The sequence below is a fragment of the Triturus cristatus genome, chromosome 2_2, assembly GCF_964204655.1.
Source record: "Triturus cristatus chromosome 2_2, aTriCri1.1, whole genome shotgun sequence".
In the NCBI taxonomy this organism is placed as follows: Eukaryota; Metazoa; Chordata; class Amphibia; order Caudata; family Salamandridae; genus Triturus; species Triturus cristatus.
Genome location: NC_140582.1, coordinates 580,781,753 through 580,802,964, shown reverse-complemented (window position 1 = coordinate 580,802,964; position 21,212 = coordinate 580,781,753). Strand labels below are relative to the sequence as shown.

The 21,212-nt window shown below is 45.1% G+C and overlaps 1 protein-coding gene across 16 annotated transcripts in view; it reads right to left on the bottom strand.

The window, feature by feature from the left end:
- RAPGEF2 (Rap guanine nucleotide exchange factor 2) overlaps positions 1-21,212 on the bottom strand; it is a 960,874-nt gene that overhangs the window by 708,055 nt on the left and 231,607 nt on the right. For all 16 annotated transcript variants that reach the window (XM_085641742.1, XM_085641743.1, XM_085641745.1 and 13 more), the window contains exon 2: positions 4,098-4,168. In XM_085641742.1, the coding sequence (XP_085497868.1) occupies positions 4,098-4,168 (71 nt within the window). The remainder of the gene's footprint in view (positions 1-4,097; positions 4,169-21,212) is intronic.

Here is a 21,212-nt window from a genome sequence, read left to right as displayed (position 1 = left end):
GTATGCATGCATGCATAACATGCTATGTTTATAATCAATGTGCACTATTTTTGAACATTTTATCACCACTGCCATCAAACAGTTCTCTTCCATGCAATACGAGTATGAGAATTTGAGGATGCCATCGCAGCCCCTCTATGTGCGAGGAAGGGCGCCCTTGTTACTGGAGACTGAGCTGGATTTTTAGATCAGCTTAAACTTGCTCAAACTGAACATGCTTGCAGCAGTACTGCAAGCACGAGCTACCTCTTTTCCAAAGCATGCTCCTCCCTTCTTCTCCATTATGTACCTCTGACTGGTCTCAAGTCTGCATAGGGAAGAGTAAATCTTCAAAAATACTTCAAACTGAAATAAGAATGCAACTATCTGCCTTCCCTGAACAAGGGCAGTGACATGTCCTGTCCTTTCAAGGCACATGTAACACACGCAAAAATACATAGCTACTGATGGGGCTCAAGAGGACATATTAGCACACAACTGGTCGCCGAAAAATAAATTCCAAACCAATTTACAAATGGGCAGCAATGAATAACACATCACATTCTCCAAGTAATCCCTTAGGTGCTCTTTCCCTGAGTGAACTGCCAATGTACTCAACAGGTGTCGTGTAGTTCCTAAAAATACATAGGGTCTGCATGTTTGTAGGTAAAAAACTAAGGGATTGGTGTCTAGAATGATTCCGGATATCCCCACCATAAGCCACCTAACCCTACCAAGGAGCGAATATTTTCTGGCAACTATCGAACATGACAACCCTTGACCCTTCAGGGATCGTGGAAACAGTACAGTACTTTTCGCTCAATCAATCGTGCTCACTTAGTCTCAGAGAGATACACAGAATAAAAGTTGGGGACACAATGTTTAAGTCCCATACGCCCTCTGCCTCCTTTTGATGCTATAATTCTTAAAAAGAACTTGCACTCAAAAGTTTTGAGCTTGTGTGCCCTTCCCGGGACCACCCTGAATCAACACAGATACTATGTAAAAACCTTTGATCGGGCAGACAACAACATTGAGACTGCATCAATTGTCCCCTAATGCAGGATATGTTTGGTGTTATTCTCTTTTGGGTATCCTCTTTGAGTGCCCCTCCCTTCCCTGCCCACAGACCCAACTTTTGCGAAGGACGGGAAGCCCGGGGGCATGCTCCATGTGGGAGTGCCCCCAGCAAAGCTACACGAAGGTGCAAAATACCTGCATCTCAACCTTCCTGATACAGTAATTGGGCAGACAAGAGAACAGGCCTGGCCAGGAAAACGTCTTCACCTTGCACATCACAAACTGCAGCCCCAACCTCACCAGCAGCTACGGGGAAAGAAAGAGGGACAGGGCTCAGGAAGAACTAATCTGCAGCCCCTTGCTAACCAAGTCCAGAAGGACCTCGTCAGGGGTAGCAAGTGCTATATAAATACAGTGACAATTATAATACTGGACTTTGTGTAGTGTTACTGGACAAGCTACAACACTGCTAGAGTGCCTTTCCCAATTTAGATTAATTAAAAATAAACATTCTGCACTACTAGGGAGACTAAGACGATATTTTGATATGGACACATATCAATAGGTAACAAATTTTATCAAGCTACCTCGTATTTTCACGGACAGTGCAGTACGGTTAGATATCCAGCTCGGACAGAATTGGACAACACCTATGAACATCATAATGCTACTCAAATGCAATTCAAGCTAATTTGTCTCCAACATTCAGATTTAGGTTGCTCACTCCAGAGTGCATAGAAAATTGGCTCACACAGCAAAATTAGATTTTCAGAGGGCAGATGTCCAAAAGGGAATCTTCCGCCCACCCTTCCTCTTCACTCATCCACAGACTCTCTCGTTTCACTTTACTCACAGTCTCCATGAATGTCACATACCATTTCACAAGTCATGCTATCTAAAGTGACCTTGGTCATCAACAGTGACTCAGTCAGAATCAACAACAAAGCTCCCAGAACCCACTGGCTACCAATGTCAAAGTCCCCCACACCCACTCACAATCACAATCACAACCTCCTCAATCGATCACTTTCTGGTTGGTACTTTAACAGGGACTCTCACGGAGAATGAAGTGGCAGACATCTTGTTAAAAATACTCGTCAGCCACTGTATACAAACAATTCAAATTCAGGAATGTATGGTAACCTGGGTGGTGAGAAGTTCTTTGATTTGGTATGAGAAATAAATAAAGGTGTACTTGCTTGGTGCAGTAACTGCTGTGCCTCTTTAGGATGGGAATGGTATTGGAAGTTGCTAAAAGGTCCACCACCTGTACTGGTCTGATCCTTCCGGCAGTATATCAGATGCATATTAGTCAAACATGTCAACATTCTATGGCCATGGTACGGGGGGGGGGGGAGGAGGTACACTTGAGAAGCACACAAATAATTTAACAGTGAAAGGTGCCGTGGCTTCTAACATTTTTCCAAAACTGAAGAACATACTGTTCTTCCAATAAGAGAGATAGGTTGGTGGTATCAAAACTGATGTGGACAATCATAGCTTGAGAGACACAACTGGCAACTAGACTATGAAAAGACAGAAGAGTATCAGAACGTGAAATAGACAGCTGGAAACCAGAAAATGAGAGGCAAAGCCTGCAATCAAAAAGCACTGGCGTGAAGAAATCTTTTTTCAAGAGAGGCCGAGCATCATCAAAATGGAAACAAGAGAGCGGTCTCTTTGCATTACACATTGTCATGATCCAGTGTGAGACGCCTGTAGAGGTTTGCAATGGGTTCTGAGATGGTTTTAAGTTGTCTTACCCAAAAGCATTTAATGGTCAGGGTCCTTTACGCATCCCTATCCATTTTCTTCATCACAAGATGTCCAGATCTCTCCGATTCATCTCCTGCATCAAAAAGCCTTGCTTAAGGGAAGATCCCTTACAGCCTTAGCACCTAAACAGAGGAATGACTTCCACAGGCAATCAGCCAAGTTCAAGAACAACTGGATTTTAGAAGACTCTTCAACATTGTTCTGTTTGCATTTTTAATGCATTCGAAATGTTTTTCTAGCATCAAGAAGCCACTTGTTGGCGTTTGCTGTACTTTAGAAAAGTTTAAAATGTCAGAGATTAAGCTGGAAATTAGGAAAGAAGACAATGTTCAATCAGAAAAAGAGAGAGAGCTAGTAGCAATCAACCAGCACAAGACAGATATAAAGGCAATCAAAAACTGAACATGAAACAAACGGCCAATCAAGTAGTTTTGTGTGTGATACAGTGAGAGACAGGCAGCTGCTAAATAAGAATCAGATCAATTGTGGACAATACCTTAGAGCAGGAGGTCTAAAGGTATATTATTTTCTCAATTTTTGCAACCAATATTTTGGAAAGAGATCCCCCGCAGCCACCATTTAGAAACGTGTGTGACTACACTTTTTGATGGGGTGTCGTAGGCACAGCAGTGTAAATAAACAGGAACAATACATGCCGTAACTTTGTATAGCCCCAAGGTGTTTTGGTCTTTTCAAAGGGGCATCTTTGGGTCTCACCCACCAAGCTGCTGTCAAAGGTTGAGAACCGTTTCTCCTGGTGAGAACTCCAAGTAATAAGTACATTTATGAACCTACTTGACGCAGCTGTGAAATGTGTAGGATCTGCAAGCCACAGTGCACAGCACTTTTCAAGTAACACAATGTGGGATATTCTGTAAAGGGCACACTTGTTACTTCACTAGAGCTGCACAGTGCTTTAAGCCATAATTCTTCAACTCTGTCAAAAGAAACTGCTCAGCCCCTTAAACATCAGCTATTCAAACATAAGAAGCAAAATGAAATGAATGAGAAAGCCTGGTGATGCTTTTTAAATTAGTGCTACTTGGTATATTTCAGCTGTTACCACATTTATCTTATGCATGTAAATAGGTTGATCTTACTACCTCTTTGTACAAAAAATCCTGATGAAAAGCTTTGGCAGTGCCTGGTAGGCAATGGCAGTTTAATTGCATGGAGGAAGAAAGGCGCTGAAATCAATATTATGCTATTACTGGCAGCTTTGCATGGACAAAGCCTGAAAACCAGAAGAACCTGGGCAATCAATACACTCAAGGCAGTGCATTCAGTAGTGCCCTTCGCTGGCGCGATCAGGTGCCGCCTACCTCAGCTGATGCTCCCTCAGATTGGACAAGGCTTCCATTCCATGGAGGTACGAGTACACGATCTCCAGGTCCTGCAAACGACAGAAAGGTGTCAGTCAGTGACGTAAACGCACACAAAAGCACATGGCATTGCAAACATGAGAGATTTCAGTATTGTCTATATCGGCAACATGGTACCTTTCAGGCACTTAAGGGTGCTTTGAGATGCTTTAAAGAGAAAAAGGAGGGTGCAGGTAAAGGTGCAGAAGGACGGGGTGAGTGGAAAGAGGGCACAGGCATAGGAATAAGGATGGGCCGGGGTGAGTGACAGGGGTGGCCACAGAGAGTGGTGGAAATATATGTGGGGAGAATGACAGGACAAGGCATGGGAAGCAGTGCAAGGTATCATGGTGAGAACGGCCGGAATGAGTAAGGGGGATAGAAGTGTACATGGGAAGAATGGGAGCAGTGCGTTAGAAGGTGGGTGTGTATATGGAAAGAATGGGAGCAGTGCGCTATAAGGTGGGTGTGTATACGGGAAGAATGGGAGCGGTGAGTTATAAGGTGGGTGTGTATACGGGAAGAATGGGAGCGGTGCGTTATAAGGTGGGTGTGTATACGGGAAGAATGGGAGCAGTGCGTTAGAAGGTGGGTGTGTATATGGAAAGAATGGGAGCAGTGCGTTATAAGGTGGGTGTGTGTACGGGAAGAATGGGAGCGGTGCGTTATAAGGTGGGTGTGCATACGGGAAGAATGGGAGCAGTGCGCTATAAGGTGGGTGTGTATACTGCAAGAATGGGAGCGGTGCGTTATAAGGTGGGTGTGTATACGGGAAGAATGGGAGCGGTGCGTTATAAGGTGGGTGTGTGTACTGGAAGAATGGGAGCGGTGCGTTATAAGGTGGGTGTGTATACTGGAAGAATGGGAGCGGTGCGTTATAAGGTGGGTGTGTATACGGGAAGAATGGGAGCGGTGCGTTATAAGGTGGGTGTGTATACGGGAAGAATGGGAGCGGTGCATTATAAGGTGGGTGTGTGTACGGGAAGAATGGGAGCGGTGCGTTATAAGGTGGGTGTGTGTACGGGAAGAATGGGAGCAGTGCGTTATAAGGTGGGTGTGTATATGGAAAGAATGGTAGCGGTGCATTATAAGGTGGGTGTGTAAACGGGAAGAATGGGAGCAGTGCGTTATAAGGTGGGTGTGTGTTTATGGAAAGAATGGCAGAAGTGCGTTATAAGGTGGGTGTGTATATGAAAAGAATGGGAGCAGTGCGTTATAAGGTGGGTGTGTATATGGAAAGAATGGAAGCAGTGCGTTATAAGGTGGGTGTGTATATGGAAAGAATGGGAGCAGTGCGTTATAAGGTGGGTGTGTGTTTATGGAAAGAATGGCAGAAGTGCGTTATAAGGTGGGTGTGCATATGGAAAGAATGGGAGCAGTGCGTTATAAGGTGGGTGTGTATACGGGAAGAATGGGAGCGGTGCGTTATAAGGTGGGTGTGTGTACGGGAAGAATGGGAGCGGTGCGTTATAAGGTGGGTGTGTGTACGGGAAGAATGGGAGCAGTGTGTTATAAGGTGGGTGTGTATATGGGAAGAATTGGAGCAGTGCGTTATAAGGTGGGTGTGTGTACGGGAAGAATGGGAGCAGTGCGTTATAAGGTGGGTGTGTGTACTGGAAGAATGGGAGCGGTGCGTTATAAGGTGGGTGTGTATACTGGAAGAATGGGAGCGGTGCGTTATAAGGTGGGTGTGTATACGGGAAGAATGGGAGCGGTGCGTTATAAGGTGGGTGTGTATACGGGAAGAATGGGAGCGGTGCATTATAAGGTGGGTGTGTGTACGGGAAGAATGGGAGCGGTGCGTTATAAGGTGGGTGTGTATACGGGAAGAATGGGAGCGGTGCGTTATAAGGTGGGTGTGTATATGGAAAGAATGGGAGCAGTGCGTTATAAGGTGGGTGTGTATATGGAAAGAATGGGAGCAGTGCGTTATAAGGTGGGTGTGTATACGGGAAGAATGGGAGCGGTGCGTTATAAGGTGGGTGTGTGTACGGGAAGAATGGGAGCGGTGCGTTATAAGGTGGGTGTGTGTACGGGAAGAATGGGAGCGGTGCGTTATAAGGTGGGTGTGTGTACGGGAAGAATGGGAGCGGTGCGTTATAAGGTGGGTGTGTGTACGGGAAGAATGGGAGCGGTGCGTTATAAGGTGGGTGTGTGTACGGGAAGAATGGGAGCAGTGTGTTATAAGGTGGGTATGTATATGGGAAGAATTGGAGCAGTGCGTTATAAGGTGGGTGTGTGTACGGGAAGAATGGGAGCAGTGCGTTATAAGGTGGGTGTGTATACGGGAAGAATGGGAGCGGTGCGTTATAAGGTGGGTGTGTATACGGGAAGAATGGGAGTGGTGCGTTATAAGGTGGGTGTGTATATGGAAAGAATGGGAGCAGTGCGTTATAAGGTGGGTGTGTGTTTATGGAAAGAATGGGGGCAGTGCATTATAAGGTGGGTGTGTATACGGGAAGAATGGGAGCAGTGCGTTATAAGGTGGGTGTGTATATGGAAAGAATGGGAGCAGTGCGTTATAAGGTGGGTGTGTATATGGAAAGAATGGGAGCGGTGAGTTATAAGGTGGGTGTGTATACGGGAAGAATGGGAGCGGTGCGTTATAAGGTGGGTGTGTGTACGGGAAGAATGGGAGCGGTGCGTTATAAGGTGGGTGTGTGTACGGGAAGAATGGGAGCGGTGCGTTATAAGGTGGGTGTGTGTACGGGAAGAATGGGAGCGGTGCGTTATAAGGTGGGTGTGTATATGGAAAGAATGGGAGTAGTGCGTTATAAGGTGGGTGTGTATATGGAAAGAATGGAAGCAGTGCGTTATAAGGAGGGTGTGTATATGGAAAGAATGGGAGCAGTGCGTTATAAGGTGGGTGTGTGTTTATGGAAAGAATGGGGGCAGTGCGTTATAAGGTGGGTGTGTATACTGGAAGAATGGGAGCAGTGCGTTATAAGGTGGGTGTGTATATGGAAAGAATGGGAGCAGTGCGTTTTTAAGGTGGGTGTGTATACTGGAAGAATGGGAGCAGTGCGTTATAAGGTGGGTGTGTATATGGAAAGAATGGGAGCAGTGCGTTATAAGGTGGGTGTGTGTTTATGGAAATAATGGGGGCAGTGCGTTATAAGGTGGGTGTGTATACAGGAAGAATGGGAGCAGTGCGTCATAAGGTGGGTGTGTATATGGAAAGAATGGGAGCAGTGCGTTATAAGGTGGGTGTGTGTACGGGAAGAATGGGAGCGGTGCGTTATAAGGTGGTGTGTGTGTACGGGAAGAATGGGAGCGGTGCGTTATAAGGTGGGTGTATGTACGGGAAGAATGGGAGCAGTGCGTTATAAGGTGGGTGTGTGTACGGGAAGAATGGGAGCAGTGCGTTATAAGGTGGGTGTGTATATGGAAAGAATGGGAGCGGTGCGTTATAAGGTGGGTGTGTATACTGGAAGAATGGGAGCGGTGCGTTATAAGGTGGGTGTGTATACAGGAAGAATGGGAGCAGTGCGTTATAAGGTGGGTGTGTATGTGGAAAGAATGGGAGCGGTGCGTTATAAGGTGGGTGTGTGTACGGGAAGAATGGGAGCAGTGTGTTATAAGGTGGTTGTGTGTTTGTGGAAAGAATGGCAGAAGTGCGTTATAAGGTGGGTGTGTGTACGGGAAGAATGGGACCGGTGCGTTATAAGGTGGGTGTGTATACGGGAAGAATGGGAGCGGTGCGTTATAAGGTGGGTGTGTATATGGAAAGAATGGGAGCAGTGCGTTATAAGGTGGGTGTGTGTTTATGGAAAGAATGGGAGCAGTGCGTTATAAGGTGGGTGTGTATACGGGAAGAATGGGAGTAGTGCGTTTTAAGGTGGGTGTGTATACGGGAAGAATGGGAGCGGTGCGTTATAAGGTGGGTGTGTATACTGGAAGAATGGGAGCGGTACGTTATAAGGTGGGTGTGTGTATATGGAAAGAATGGGAGCAGTGCGTTATAAGGTGGGTGTGTGTATATGGAAAGAATGGGAGCAGTGCGTTATAAGGTGGGTGGGTGTATATGGAAAGAATGGGTGCAGTGGGTTATAAGGTGGGTGTATATATATAAGGGGAGAATGGAAGCTGTGCGTTTTAAGGTAGGTCTATGTACATAGGGGAAGAATGAGAGCAGTGCTTTATAAGGTAGGTCTACATGCATAGGGGGAGAATGGGAGCAGTGCTTTAGAAGGTGGGTGTATATATATTAGGAGAATGGGAGCAGTGCTTTATAAGGCGAATGTATATATATTAGGAGAATGGGAGCAGTGCTTTATAAGGTTGGTGTACATATATATTAGGAGAATGGGAGCAGTGCTTTATAAGGTGGGTGTATATATATTAGGAGAATGGGAGCAGTGCTATTTAAGGTGGGTCTATATACATAGGGAGAAAGGGAGCAGTGAGTTATAAGGTGGGTGTGTATATTATATATATATATATGGGAAGGGTATTGAAAGTGTGGAAGTAGAGGTGGCAGTCGAGGAAGTGTGAAGAGAAGTAAGCAAGGTGCAAGGTGGTAGCGGTGGAGCAAAGAAAGGAAGCCCAAGTGGGTAGAATGCGAGAGGGCGCACACAGTGTGGAGTAAAAGGAACGGAAGAGTTTAAGTAGACAATATACGTAGAGAAACACAAGTAAAAGTTGGGAGAGCAGGAGGAAGCAGCCTCGACAAAGGAAGGTAAGTACAGATGGCTGGAGCTGGAGAACAGGGCACATGGGAGAGGTTGAAATAAGGAAGGTGAGGAAGAGGAGGTGTGGTGGAAAGAGAAGAGAGGGTTTTGAGCGGGAAACGTGTGTAACAGAACTGAAACAAATACAGATTTGGAGAGGCAAGGTGGGAGCACACAGCTGCAGAAAGTGTCACAACTGCAAGTATGGCAGATCAAGTGGAGAGTCAGAGAGGGAAAAGGAAGTAATGAGATGAAATGGGAGAGCAGGGATACTGGTCAAAGAATCAAAAGCAAAACATGGGCGAGGACAAAGAAAGAAATGCAACCAAAGGTATGGATCACAGAAGGAATGAAAGCAATAATGAGGAGCACAAATAAAAGGTACAATGTGAGACATTAAAGATTGCCATAATAGGATAGGGCACAGAGAAAGAAAAAAAGAGCTTGGAGAAGGGACAAATGCAGTACAAAGTAGTCTATAGCTGCTTTACATCACAATCCATCCTTTCCTGTTAATGACAGTTAACTTTAACGCAAATCTGTCTACATGTTTCAGCACTTTATTGTCACTCTGGGTATATAAAAAAATATCAGTGGGACAAAGAGGCACATCAGCTAGGAAGTGAAACCCAAAAGGCCAGGTTGTCACATCTTATCTGCAGTGCACGTCACACATTACGAATAGATGCCTCGTTCGCCCCTGCATGCAATTCACTCCTGAGTGGTGGTGACAGCAGCTCAAGCACGGTGAATCGGATTCGCACGGACACACCAGGAATGAAAGACTGCTCCTACCTCAATCGTGCTCGCGGCTCAGCAGGCTTCTACTGAAACACCATTCAAGGTAAGGCTCAAAATGGTTTAACTCCAAAAAGTTTATTACATTTGGACCAATCCATGCGCTACCAATTAACAGCTGATGAGATGTGTGATGAGGTGGCCTTCAGTCAGATACTGTTGTGTGTGGGTACAAAATTGTGACTGTTCTCATGTATAAATGTGCCCTGGTGAAGACGTACATTTATGGACACTTTTTGCCCAAACACAGGAGTAAATTAGAACTGAAACTTATGAGGCAAAAAGGCAATTTCTAACAAGCATTAGCATAGCCAATAGCTTTTCACATTAGCGACCCATCGGCTTTGCCAAAGCCTTTATGTGATGCTATACACCATCAGCAAGATGCAATGCAGCATGGCCAAAATTAGCAAGCATTGGAAATGCAATGGGTCTCGCCTTTGATTAAGTTAAAGCCATTTGCTTTGCTAAGGGTATTGTATAGCAAAGCAAATGGCGTTAACTTAATGAAAGGCAAGACCTATTGCATTTTTAATGCTTGTTAGGACTTGTGCCCTGCTGGAGAGGCTCTTTCCCAGGTTCAAAATCTATCTGCTGCGTGTCAACGTCCCTTCCCCGACCCCCACGCCCCAGCCCACACGTCCCGGAAACAATTATCCCGCGTGAAGTGCAACCCTGCTGCGAGATTTGCAGACTCCCTGTACCCAACCCAGAACACGCTGCTCCACGGAAGAGTGGCTTCTCTGCGGCTACTTGGCCAAAAAAATCTGCTTTTCAGCGCTGGGAGCTGTGGCGTGTCTCGGAAGAATGAGCAAAAAGTGCAGAATTTAAGTGCGTGTATAATATGGCTAAATCTGCACCAGGAACCAAAGACACCCCAATCTGCAATGGGAAGAAAACGGGCTGAAACGGCACCGGAATGACATGCATCCCAAATACAATGCAAACTATTCTAAACTGGGAATCAGCTGTGCGTGCCTCAAAGCTGGGCGTGGAACCCTTTCCTAAAAGGCACCGTGTTTTCTAAAAGGTACCGTGAGCACGCACAAAAGAGGGTGCGAGACGTGCTCCTTAGACGACCGTGCACATTGAAATTCAGCAACAGAGCCACCTAATGCAAGCCCAGATGCGCACCGCTGCCACCCAGGAGTTCACCAGTACTAAATATACACAGGATAACTAAGATAAGCTGTTAAATCTGAGGGCGAGGAAATGGTCTAGCCACCAAAATCAGAAACGCTGGCTGCTAGAGACCACACATCTCACAGGTTGTAAGCTGCCCGCAGACACTCCAGCCTGCGGACCAGCGTTTTCCGGTTTGTAAACGTAAACCTACTTGGCAGGATTTCAAATTGAGGCAAACTGTAACCGACATTTTGAGAGTATCAGTCCGCAAGACAAAGAGCAAACCGCTGGACCGTTACAAATCCCAAACAGAGGGGAGGCGGGGCTCACAAAGGGTGTAGGCGTCTAATTGCCGGTTTATACGACGTACCTGCCTCACTCACATACACTAAAACTGGGAGAATTCAAAACAGACTGCAAATATGCAGATTGCGCAACAAGTTGAGAAATAGAGCATGAAAGGCACTGTCTAGACTATGAAATAAAGCTGACCTGAGTAAGGAGACCTTGGACTCACTGGAGAGTATCTACAGTGCCAAAAGAAATAATTAGATTATTATAAAAGACCCCTCACACACCAACCTGGTTGGTGTCATGCTTCATCATTGGGGTCCCAACCGGGTGGCCGAGTGCCGCCCGGTTGTGCTACGACGCCTGATTACAGTAGAGCTGGCGTGGTGCGAAAGTGTGATGAAGTGAAGTGCTTGTTAAAAATACCTCTGGGGATCCTTACCGTATAAGTTGTATTCGTGGTGGCCCAGGGTATATTAAAAATGTAAAGGAAGACAACTAATGTAGCGATTTGTCTCGTAGTTGTCAAAATTGGTCTACATTGGAAAACACACCCGCGCGTTTACAAACCACTCAGGAATTTCTGGTCCTCGGACTGCGGTTAATACGGCATTTAATACACAGATGCGAGAGGCACAAAACACGTTTTCTTGTTCCATGGGGGCGATTACTCTGGTCCCCTCCTATGAATAAACATAGCGAATGCTCATCAGCACACGGCAGCTTTAATTTCAGGAGAAAAAAGCATAGTAAGCAACAAGGGACAGCAGTTAGCGGGGCTGAACAGTGCACTGCAGAGGAGCAGGGTGCAGCAGGAAACAATGATGAAAAGCAGATGGAAATGGCGTAAATGGATACAAAATGAGAAGGTGGGGCAGCACGGCTCAAGGCATCCCATTCATCGGATTTCTAAAGCAAGTTTTAAAAAATAACATGCACATTAGAGTCAACCCAAGGAGCTGCTCACTCTTGTTTACTATGCACCAGCTTTTCATTTCTTCGGAGAGCGGCCGTGAAAGTGAAAGGCCACGCTAATTAAAACAAGATGGCGTCGGACTGTCCACTGTCCGTACGTACGCGCGTGCATGTTAGCTTGAGCTAAATAGCAAGAGCAGCCATCTTTGTCCATACGTACGCGTGCATGGAAAGCTTTGGAAGTTTGATCGCAAAAGGCACTCGCATGGCGAGAGCAACGCATGCGTGCTGCGAACGCCAGGCGAGATCTAAAAAGGGTGATGAGGTGCTGCAGCGGATGCATCATTTCGTACTTTTTGTAGGCGCATGCATGTTTGATGATGTGGATGTGGGCATAAATCATTACGTATAGTCACCTACAAAAAGATGCAAGCATAATTTTTATTATTTAATAATCCGAGACAGATCAGTAATTACAGAAATAAAAAAGCAACATTATAGTGCTTTTTTTTTAAGCAGATGGCTGGCATCAATTTACTGCCTAATCCTCATTCCCACTGCCCTCCCCCAATTCCCAACCAAAAAAAAAGAATGAGGCCGGTGCATGTGAGAGGCGGCAACAGAGGAGCAGGTAGGGGAGGGAACAGCAGCATATGAGGGAGAGTAGCATGGGGTGGGCTAAATGCAAGAGTGTGTCAAAGCAACACAGAGTGCAGGGAAGGTAAGGAGTTTGGTGGGGGAAGCACACAAAAAAGCGTGCAACACAAGGGAGACCAACACTGAGCGAAAGGGCTGTATTTGGCAGGAGGTAGAAGTACACGAGGAAGACAGATGGAAAACACATGCACTCTCAAAGTGCATGCATGCTAAAGCAAAAAGGAACAGGCATTGGCAAAGCCAATAGATCTCGCCTGTGGAACCAGGGGGCTTTGCCAATGTTTTTCTGCGATGCTGTACAACATTCTATATGCTGTGCAGCATGATTTACTCAAGAAGAATAAATAAAAGATCCTATGAGATGACCGCCTGCATCATTTTGTACGCACATGCGTACAAAATGACAGAATTTTTTTTTTTTTAATGATTTACCAATTAGAATTTAAAATAAGTGGGAAGCAGCACAGGTGGGCATGGGTGGGGGGAGCTGCAACACGGGGGCATTGGTGGGGGAAAGAAACATGGAGGGCGTGGTTCGGGGGGGGGGGCAAAGAAAAGCCACTAGGTGAGGAAGAGCAGAGCAACATGGAGAGCCGATGAGAAAAGCTCAAGAGCGTGAGCAATGAGGAGTGCGAAGGGAGAAGAGTAAATATAAAAGAGCAAACGATGAGCAGGGGAAGAAGCACAAGGGCAAGAAAGCAGTGCAGGTGGGAGAAGCACACAGGTGAGAGAGAAGAACAACACATAAAGGAGAAGAGAAGCACACTAGTAATATAGATGAAAACCATATGCACTCTTGTGGACTGCTTAAGACAAAAGAAAACAAATCCCTAAAAGTGATCAGACAAAGGGCACAAGCAAATTGGCAATGCTCCAGAGGACGAACAAATATAAGCTGGACAATACCGACTGTTGAATAAAGAGCAGGCAAATGAGTGACAGTAAAGCCAACCAAGGTAAACAATGGGCTGTAGGCCCATGTAATTCTTGGTAAGCAAACAAGTCTTTTGCAACCAGACAGCGCATACTGAAGAATTGAAACACTACCAATCAATTCTTCAATATTACTTTTCAGTTCCATTCACTGCCCTTCGGTTGTTATGGTCTTTACAAGTTTCTGTATTACTTAAGCTCCATGATGAGAAGCGTCACTTCCCACCCCTTCACCCACCTTGTCACTCTTCCCTATTCTGTACTCAGCAATGCTTTCACTCCAGTTGGCTTGTTGCCACTATGAATTTGAAATAAAGGCTTGAATGCAAGTGGTGGGCCTTACTTCTAGTAAAACAAGGCAGGACTGTAAGCACTTCACAGACGGACCCACTCAACACTTAAACAAAGCAGAGTCAATGAAAGTGGAGTCTGTAGAGTGGAAAATAATGCACACGAGCTCAGGGTAAAATTGGACTTCATTAATTAAAGTTATTTCAGCCACCCAAAAAAACAAAATATTCTATTCTCGGGTATTTGCTCCACTTTGGAAATCATCTAAGTTGAAGAAAAAATATATATACTTTTTCTAAACCATAGCCATATAAAAACAATCTGACAAAACAGGCCCATGGTCGTCTGATCTAGTAACATCCAGGAAAGCATTGGTACCCAACCATTTGCAAAGAATGTCTCATGTGAACTTTCCTCCCAAACGTGTTGCAGGTCTGAATTTCTCTGTGCAGAAGTGCCGCTACCCCTGGACGCAGCAGGCAATTAAAGTTCAAGAACTAATATTGGAAAGGCAGAGCCATATGGCTCCCATTGAACCCCAAGAGGACAGAGCTCAAAGACCAGCCCTGACACTAAGGCAGGCACTAACTTCTGTTTTCTAACAAACCTAGAAGTTTGGGACCATAATGAGCATACGTCCAGAGCAGAAACTAAAAATCCAGCATTGGAGAGTAATCGGCTCAGAAGCGAGGCACTGCTGAGCATCTCTAATCTTGACACGCACCAGTTGGTATAGATGCCAGCAACGCTTTACTCTCTTTTCCCCACCCCCTCTTGGTTATGCACACCAGCTGTCTTTGTTTTGGAAGTGGTAATACATACCATTAACACAGCTCCTATTATCTTGAAGAAATACCCGGCAGAATGGAGATCAGACAATCTCGCCAGCAGACCCTCCAGTCCAGATGGCGGGATATTTCACTAGGAAATATCCGGCAAAACGCCCAGACAGTGAGGACAAAGATTCATAGTAATCCTCATGAGAGCACGCTTACAGTACATTACAACTGACAGCCCGCCTGTACGTCACCGGAGAATGTGCTGCTTTGGAAGGGGGCTTCCAACATGCTTTGTCATACTGCAAGGTACTTAAACATTCCAGTTAAGTTTTGCCACCATTATAAAAATGCAATCAAATACATGATTGCTTGACATACTATTTCAATCGAGGGAGAAAAAAATCACGTGTCTAGTAGTACCAGGGTCTGTGAGTCCGTAAAAACCCTCTTTAACTCTAACTTTACAAGTGGGGATGGTGGTATCGTTGGAATCTCAGCCTCCGTAAATAGGTGAGTAGTTTCATCATTGGGTCTTTTACGCCTGAATTTGACGGTTCTCCAGGCAGTGTTTACTCCTCCACCCAGAGGGAGACTTTCTGGAATTCCGACAGTCATAACAGGGTTGTGAATGAGTGAAAATTAAACTGACCTGCTTTCCTGTTTATTGAATTTAATTAGGCAGAATTGAGTAACATTTAACAACAGATTTGGTGCTATGGTGGACGTGTAAGTGATCTACCGCACCTTGTGGTCAAACGTGAACGGTCGACATGTTTCGGCTCCTTATTGCCTCTATAGGGCGGTGGGCCTTCTTCAATAGGGTGAGACAGGGTGCACCTATTGATATTGTACCATGTTCCCTGTCTTTTTTCTATTTTTTCCACAGTTATAGGTACAGTACTTACTAGTAACTATGATATACAATGAGATAATACACTCATTCATGAAGAAGGGTAAGTGCACCTACTTACCGGTCACAAGCGAGTTACACTTACTCGCCCCCATTCTGGTCCTGAAGAAGTCCCATCGACCTATAGAGGCAATAAGGGGCCGAAACATGTCGACCGTTCACGATTGACCACAAGGTGCGGTAGATCACTTACACGTCCACCATAGCACCGATTCGGTTTTTAAACGTTACCCATTCCTGTCTAATTAAATTCAACAAACAGCAAAGGAGGTAATTTTAATTTTCACTTATTCACAACCCTTTCACGCTTGACAGAATTCCATAAGGTCTCCCTCCGGGTGGAGGAGTAACCACCGCTTGCAGAACTGGAAACTCAGGTGGAAAAGACCCAATGATGACACTACTCACCTAACTACTGAGGCGGCGATTCCAAAGATACCGCCATCCCCACTTGTAAGGTTAGAGTAAATTAGGGTTTTTACGAACTCACAGACCCTGGTACTACTAGACACGTGATTCATTCTCCCTTGATTGAAATGCATACCCATGGGAGCCGAATGGATCACTGCTTCTCCCTCCCTCTGTATGATATATGAGTGCTTAACATACTATTCTGGTCAGGCACGCCTTAATAACTGTAAAAGTATCCACTGTGTGATTATTAGAAATGGTTGGTGGGGGTTTTGAAGGATATTTTATGTCTCTTCCCTTCTGACACCTTCTCCCAGACAGGATATAAATGACAAAAGAGGTTAGTGATGGCCCATTAGAGAGTGGCTTACTGCCACTCATTTTTTTTCTTCTGCAAACTAAGCACTATTATCAACGTAATGCTTCTTTTGGCCAGAGTCTGGTGCTCCCCCGGGATCACATGAGGCCCTTCTAGGGTGGTCAACCCCCCAGTTTAAAGACCCCTGCCTTATGGGGTGATGGCGTCAGTGCTCCATGGAGAGACGGCACCAGAACTTTAGAAGAAAAAGGGGGCCATATGCACAACAGCACAATGCTGTTAAAGACACTGGCACACTGTGGATAAAGTGAGCCAGCATCCCGTGAACATCGAATCAGCACATTATACAGAAAATTGTATTGTCTTGTAATTGCATTTATCTAGTGCTTAGTAACCCTGAATGTGGCCGCACGGAATAAAACAAGGTATCTGGCACTTCTTTGGAAGAGGAAGCCAGAACATTAATAACACCAGATTAAGAGCTGACTCGGCGGTATACCATCCCTTCGCTGGAAGCTGTCTGCATATTAGATGTTGAATGCTAGCAATTCCTGGAAAGCATTTCATTGAAGGCGCACAAGCAGCTCTACATACGGAGGACACACTGGACTCCTTAGGGACTCTTCATAGGAAGCTCATAAGCGGGGCAGTGTATTTTTTCAATTTTGGGAAGGGACCATAAGTACTACATATGGAGAACACGAGCATTTGGAAAAAAGGCACAATTACTTGAAAGCCCAACCATAATTCCCACTGGTACCTTCCGTGATGGTTTCAGAATAAAAATGATGATACATGCATAAAGGGTGACAATCATGGCCTCTGTACCAGCAACAAAGCACTACCACAGGCTTCAAAGGGTACAGTGGGAAAAATCCAGATGCATCAGCAGTTCCGATGGCTTCTCCACTAACTCACCAGGCTCAGAGGCAAGCACACGTTCCATGATCAGAGCTTGATATGGGGCTTTCTGGACGCTTGAGCAGGGCAGCAAGCCAAAGCTTCTGAACTGCGATGTATTTATCATTTCCAGCTGAGGAACACCTCTGTGTTCTTAAACTGGCTAACAGCCATGTTCCCATGGACGTTCCATGTGTTCCTTGTTGATCCATCGTGTATGTCTGGACTGAAACTCTTGGAGTTCTGATTGCCTGCTCTGTTTTGATTAGTGATTACAACATGCATTGGCAAACCCAATTGGTTTCGCTGTGTGAAATCGATTGGCTTTGTCAAGATTTTTTTTGTGTTTTTAGATCCATGCTGCTGTGCAACATGGCTTACAGTAAAGAAAATAAGAAGCGTTTTTTCTGGACTTTCAGACATGTTGCACTGCACCTCGCTCTACTGTGCAACATGTAGAAACAAAAAACATTTAGAAAGCCAATAGATTTTGCATAGGAAAAATCTATTGGCTTTGCCAATGCTGGTTTGTGGAAGGCCCCTGTTGACTTGCCCATCCGAAAAGCTTACGGCATTGTGCCAAAGAGTTTGCAGAGCTGAGCCAGTCGTTTGCACAGTGTTCCTGGTGTCAACGTCCTCAAAGCCTTGAATTTCCTTAACCGATAACATGCGAAAATGTAATTGCACTGGATCTGCCATTGGTAGATAGTAGGGAAGATGTGAAATTCCTGTATTGTCTTAGAGTTTTCACAAACATGGGATGCTAGTCTGTAAAACGTTTCTGAATAGTGGCAGTCATTAACTATTTCCTAGCACTGCCATGGCAGAGTTCCTATAAGCTACTACAAAAAGCCACAAAGACCACTTATTATGTGCTACCGCAGTGCATTATTCATTAATTAGAACATATCCTTAGGAACTGTTCCAATCGAATGACTACACCAAATTATAAGAAACCATTAACATCAGGTCAATATGCGGAGTTCTTTGCCTCTATCGTGGCCAGTGTCATGCCACGGAACTGGGACATAAAGAAAAGTCTTACAGTGGACTGCAAAAGCTTCTATTTGCAAGCCACTCGACCATTACCGCCAGGAATATTCAATAGAAGTACATGACGCTGCTGAGGATGATTTAGTTGACACAAGTATGCCACAAACCCCCAAAATGAAAATAATTGCCTAAAATAACACACTGAAAAAGAAATCTCTTGCTTAAAATAGCACGTCATAGTCCCAAACAAACTTTCCCCCCAAATTTTTGGTGGCCACTAAAAAGCCACGCAAGAATTATCAGTCAAGAGTGGGAGGCCTACCATACTTGCCGTAGAGATTATTGGGGCAGGAGTTTGAACCAATAAGGGCGCCTTCGCTTACCACTGCAAGACACGGTTTGCCAATGCAGCGCCTGGCAGACACCACTCTATATAGTGGTAAAAGCCAGAACTCGCTGTTCTGGAGCCCCACGTGACATCAGATTAAGCCCCAGCCATCAGCTGGGAGAGGGCCCGGCTGCGTCGCCGCTTTCAGCGCCTCCCCGGGGGCTGTGCGCCTTGGACGGGCGGCTCGTCTATGGCAGCCAGCGCTCGCATCTCCATCCCGTTGCCACGGCAACGCAGGCTGGATTCTGCAGCAAGAACCGCTCCTAGGGAGCGCCGAGTCTATTAGAATCAGCGAGCTATGCAGAGCAGCACAAAAGCCGAAATGACAACACCCCCAACGAAGAGCTGACTGGCCATCAAGCGCCCGAGAAATGGCGCAAAAGCCGGCACCGTGAAGACACGTGCAGGCCTTAGCCGCTACGCACGTATTTTCACAATTTCAAAACAATCGTACTTTAATTTGGCTTAGTTCGGTTGAATTGATAGGAGAAGCATACGGAGACCAGGGGGAGGAATTATCCGTGTTCGGCGTCTTGACAGGTTTGATGAGGTTTCAGTCCACGTTAATTTAAAGTTTATCTAGCTCCAGAAAGCTTAATCGCACGCCCTCTAGGGATGCACGTTTAAGAAAATCATCTCGTTGCAAAAGATCAATGCAATATTAGAGCAAAAAAACCGGATTGCACCTTTTCCTAAAAAAAAAAAACGAAGTCACGCACGTCAAAGTGGGTGCATTTTCAAATACACAAATAATATTTCATTAAATAGAGTCAGTTTACTGGAACTACAACTGAGAATCGAAAATATTTAAATTCCTACATCACATGTTCCTACCTAATAAGCACTGGTAACACCCAAAGCCACAACTCCACACTTAACCGTTTCTGCTGCTGGTATCGTTGCGAGTGCTTATTTGTAATACGTTGTACCGTACACCCCGACAACATTTCTACACCGTTGTTGTGAATGTATAATGTGTGTGGAATGTGAACATCATGTGTGCACGGAATCCACTAAAGGATGCACACGCGCATATTTGGGAGCCCTCTTATATGTGCACACCACTTTGCTGCATCTTGGCTTAGATCCACACTATACCAACGCGAAGTAAATTAAATAATGAATACAATTAATTACATCTTCATTCCTTAAAAAAAATGGACGTAATAATTTTAGCCCCAAGTACCAAACATCAAAACGCGTGACGCAATAAGGTAACTCCTGCACAACCTGCAGTGTTAACAGTAATTTACTCCAACCCAAACACCTTTTCTATCCAAAACTTTAGTCAAATGTTTAACAAAAAGTGTCATATTTGGATCACGGAGCTTCACCAAGGAGGGTATGGTTTGTCCTGAAGATCAAAACCAAGGGTATGCAGTTCGTCTAAATAAACGGGAATTAAGGGCAGAAGAACGAATCTGGTGTTCCAAGTTAAAGGAAACCGCTACAAAAGGAGCAAGTGCCCTCACACACCCCGAAAGGTGTCATACTTCTTTCATATGGGCAGGCTCCTCATCAGGCCGGCGCTGCAATGCCCGACGGGCACTCTCTAGGGGGCTCTTTGCCAGAAATCTTTTAAATGGTGCAAGGTGAAGTGTGGGTTGTGTTATGAATTGTATTGTACTGCAATTACATTTATATAGCGCTTACTACCCCTGACGAGGCGATAAGGCATTTTTTGGCGAGTAGCACGCTACTTCGGAACCCATAAAGGATTAGTGGTGAATTAGTATAGTGAAAATATGAAAGTAATTTGAGTGGAGGATAGGTTAGTCAGTTATTCGGATTGAGAAGGATAGTGGAGGGATAGAAGTGGCAAAAAGGTTTGCATTTTTATTGTGCTTGCTACCCCTGATGGGGTGTTGGAGTGCTTTTTCGGCAAGAAGCTTGCTACTCTGGAACCCATACAGTGTTAGTGGTGAATTAGTATAGTGAAATATGAAAGTAATTTGAATGGTGGATAGGTTAGTCAATTGGATTGAGAAGGATAGCAAAGGGGTAGAAGAGATAAAAAGTAGACTGGTGATTGGAGGTGGATTAAAATAGGTGCAGTGATGCTATGTATCAGAACATTTTAATGTAAAAACTAACTACCCTAAGTAAAAATGTTGTGCTCAATTAAGATATAATGGTCTTTACTGAGAGAGGTGCGTCAATTAGTTGCATAATGTGGTCAACATGTTTCTTGCCTTTGTATGTCCACACAGGATCAAGTGGCAATTCTCCAGGACCTAATATTATACACCTACACTACTTGGTGACTAGATTCAATGGGTAGACATAAGTGATGTAGTAATCAGTCACACAGCAGGTCGCAAAGCGCAATTGTACCTGGACTGAAAATAACCCTCATTAGATTGGAATGTTGGAAGCTCCATTGAAAACAATGGGGTTCTCCGGGCTTATAATGGCTGATATAAGCCCGGAGCTCCAACATTCCAATGTTTCTTTGTTCACAGCTCTGGCTGTGAACAAAGGCTTCAGGGAGCCTGAGGGGATTTCAATCCCCTCGCGCTCCCTGAAAGCTTTGTTGTATTTGTTAGAACATTCTGCCCTCTAGTGGCAGAATGTTCTAATAGCCTTATAGCCCTTCGTAGCAGGGCAATACCGGCTTTTAAAGTCCCTCTGCTTTGTTAAAGTCCCTCGCCTTCGGCTCGGGCGTTTAATGATGCAGCGGGCCTTTAATAGCCGGT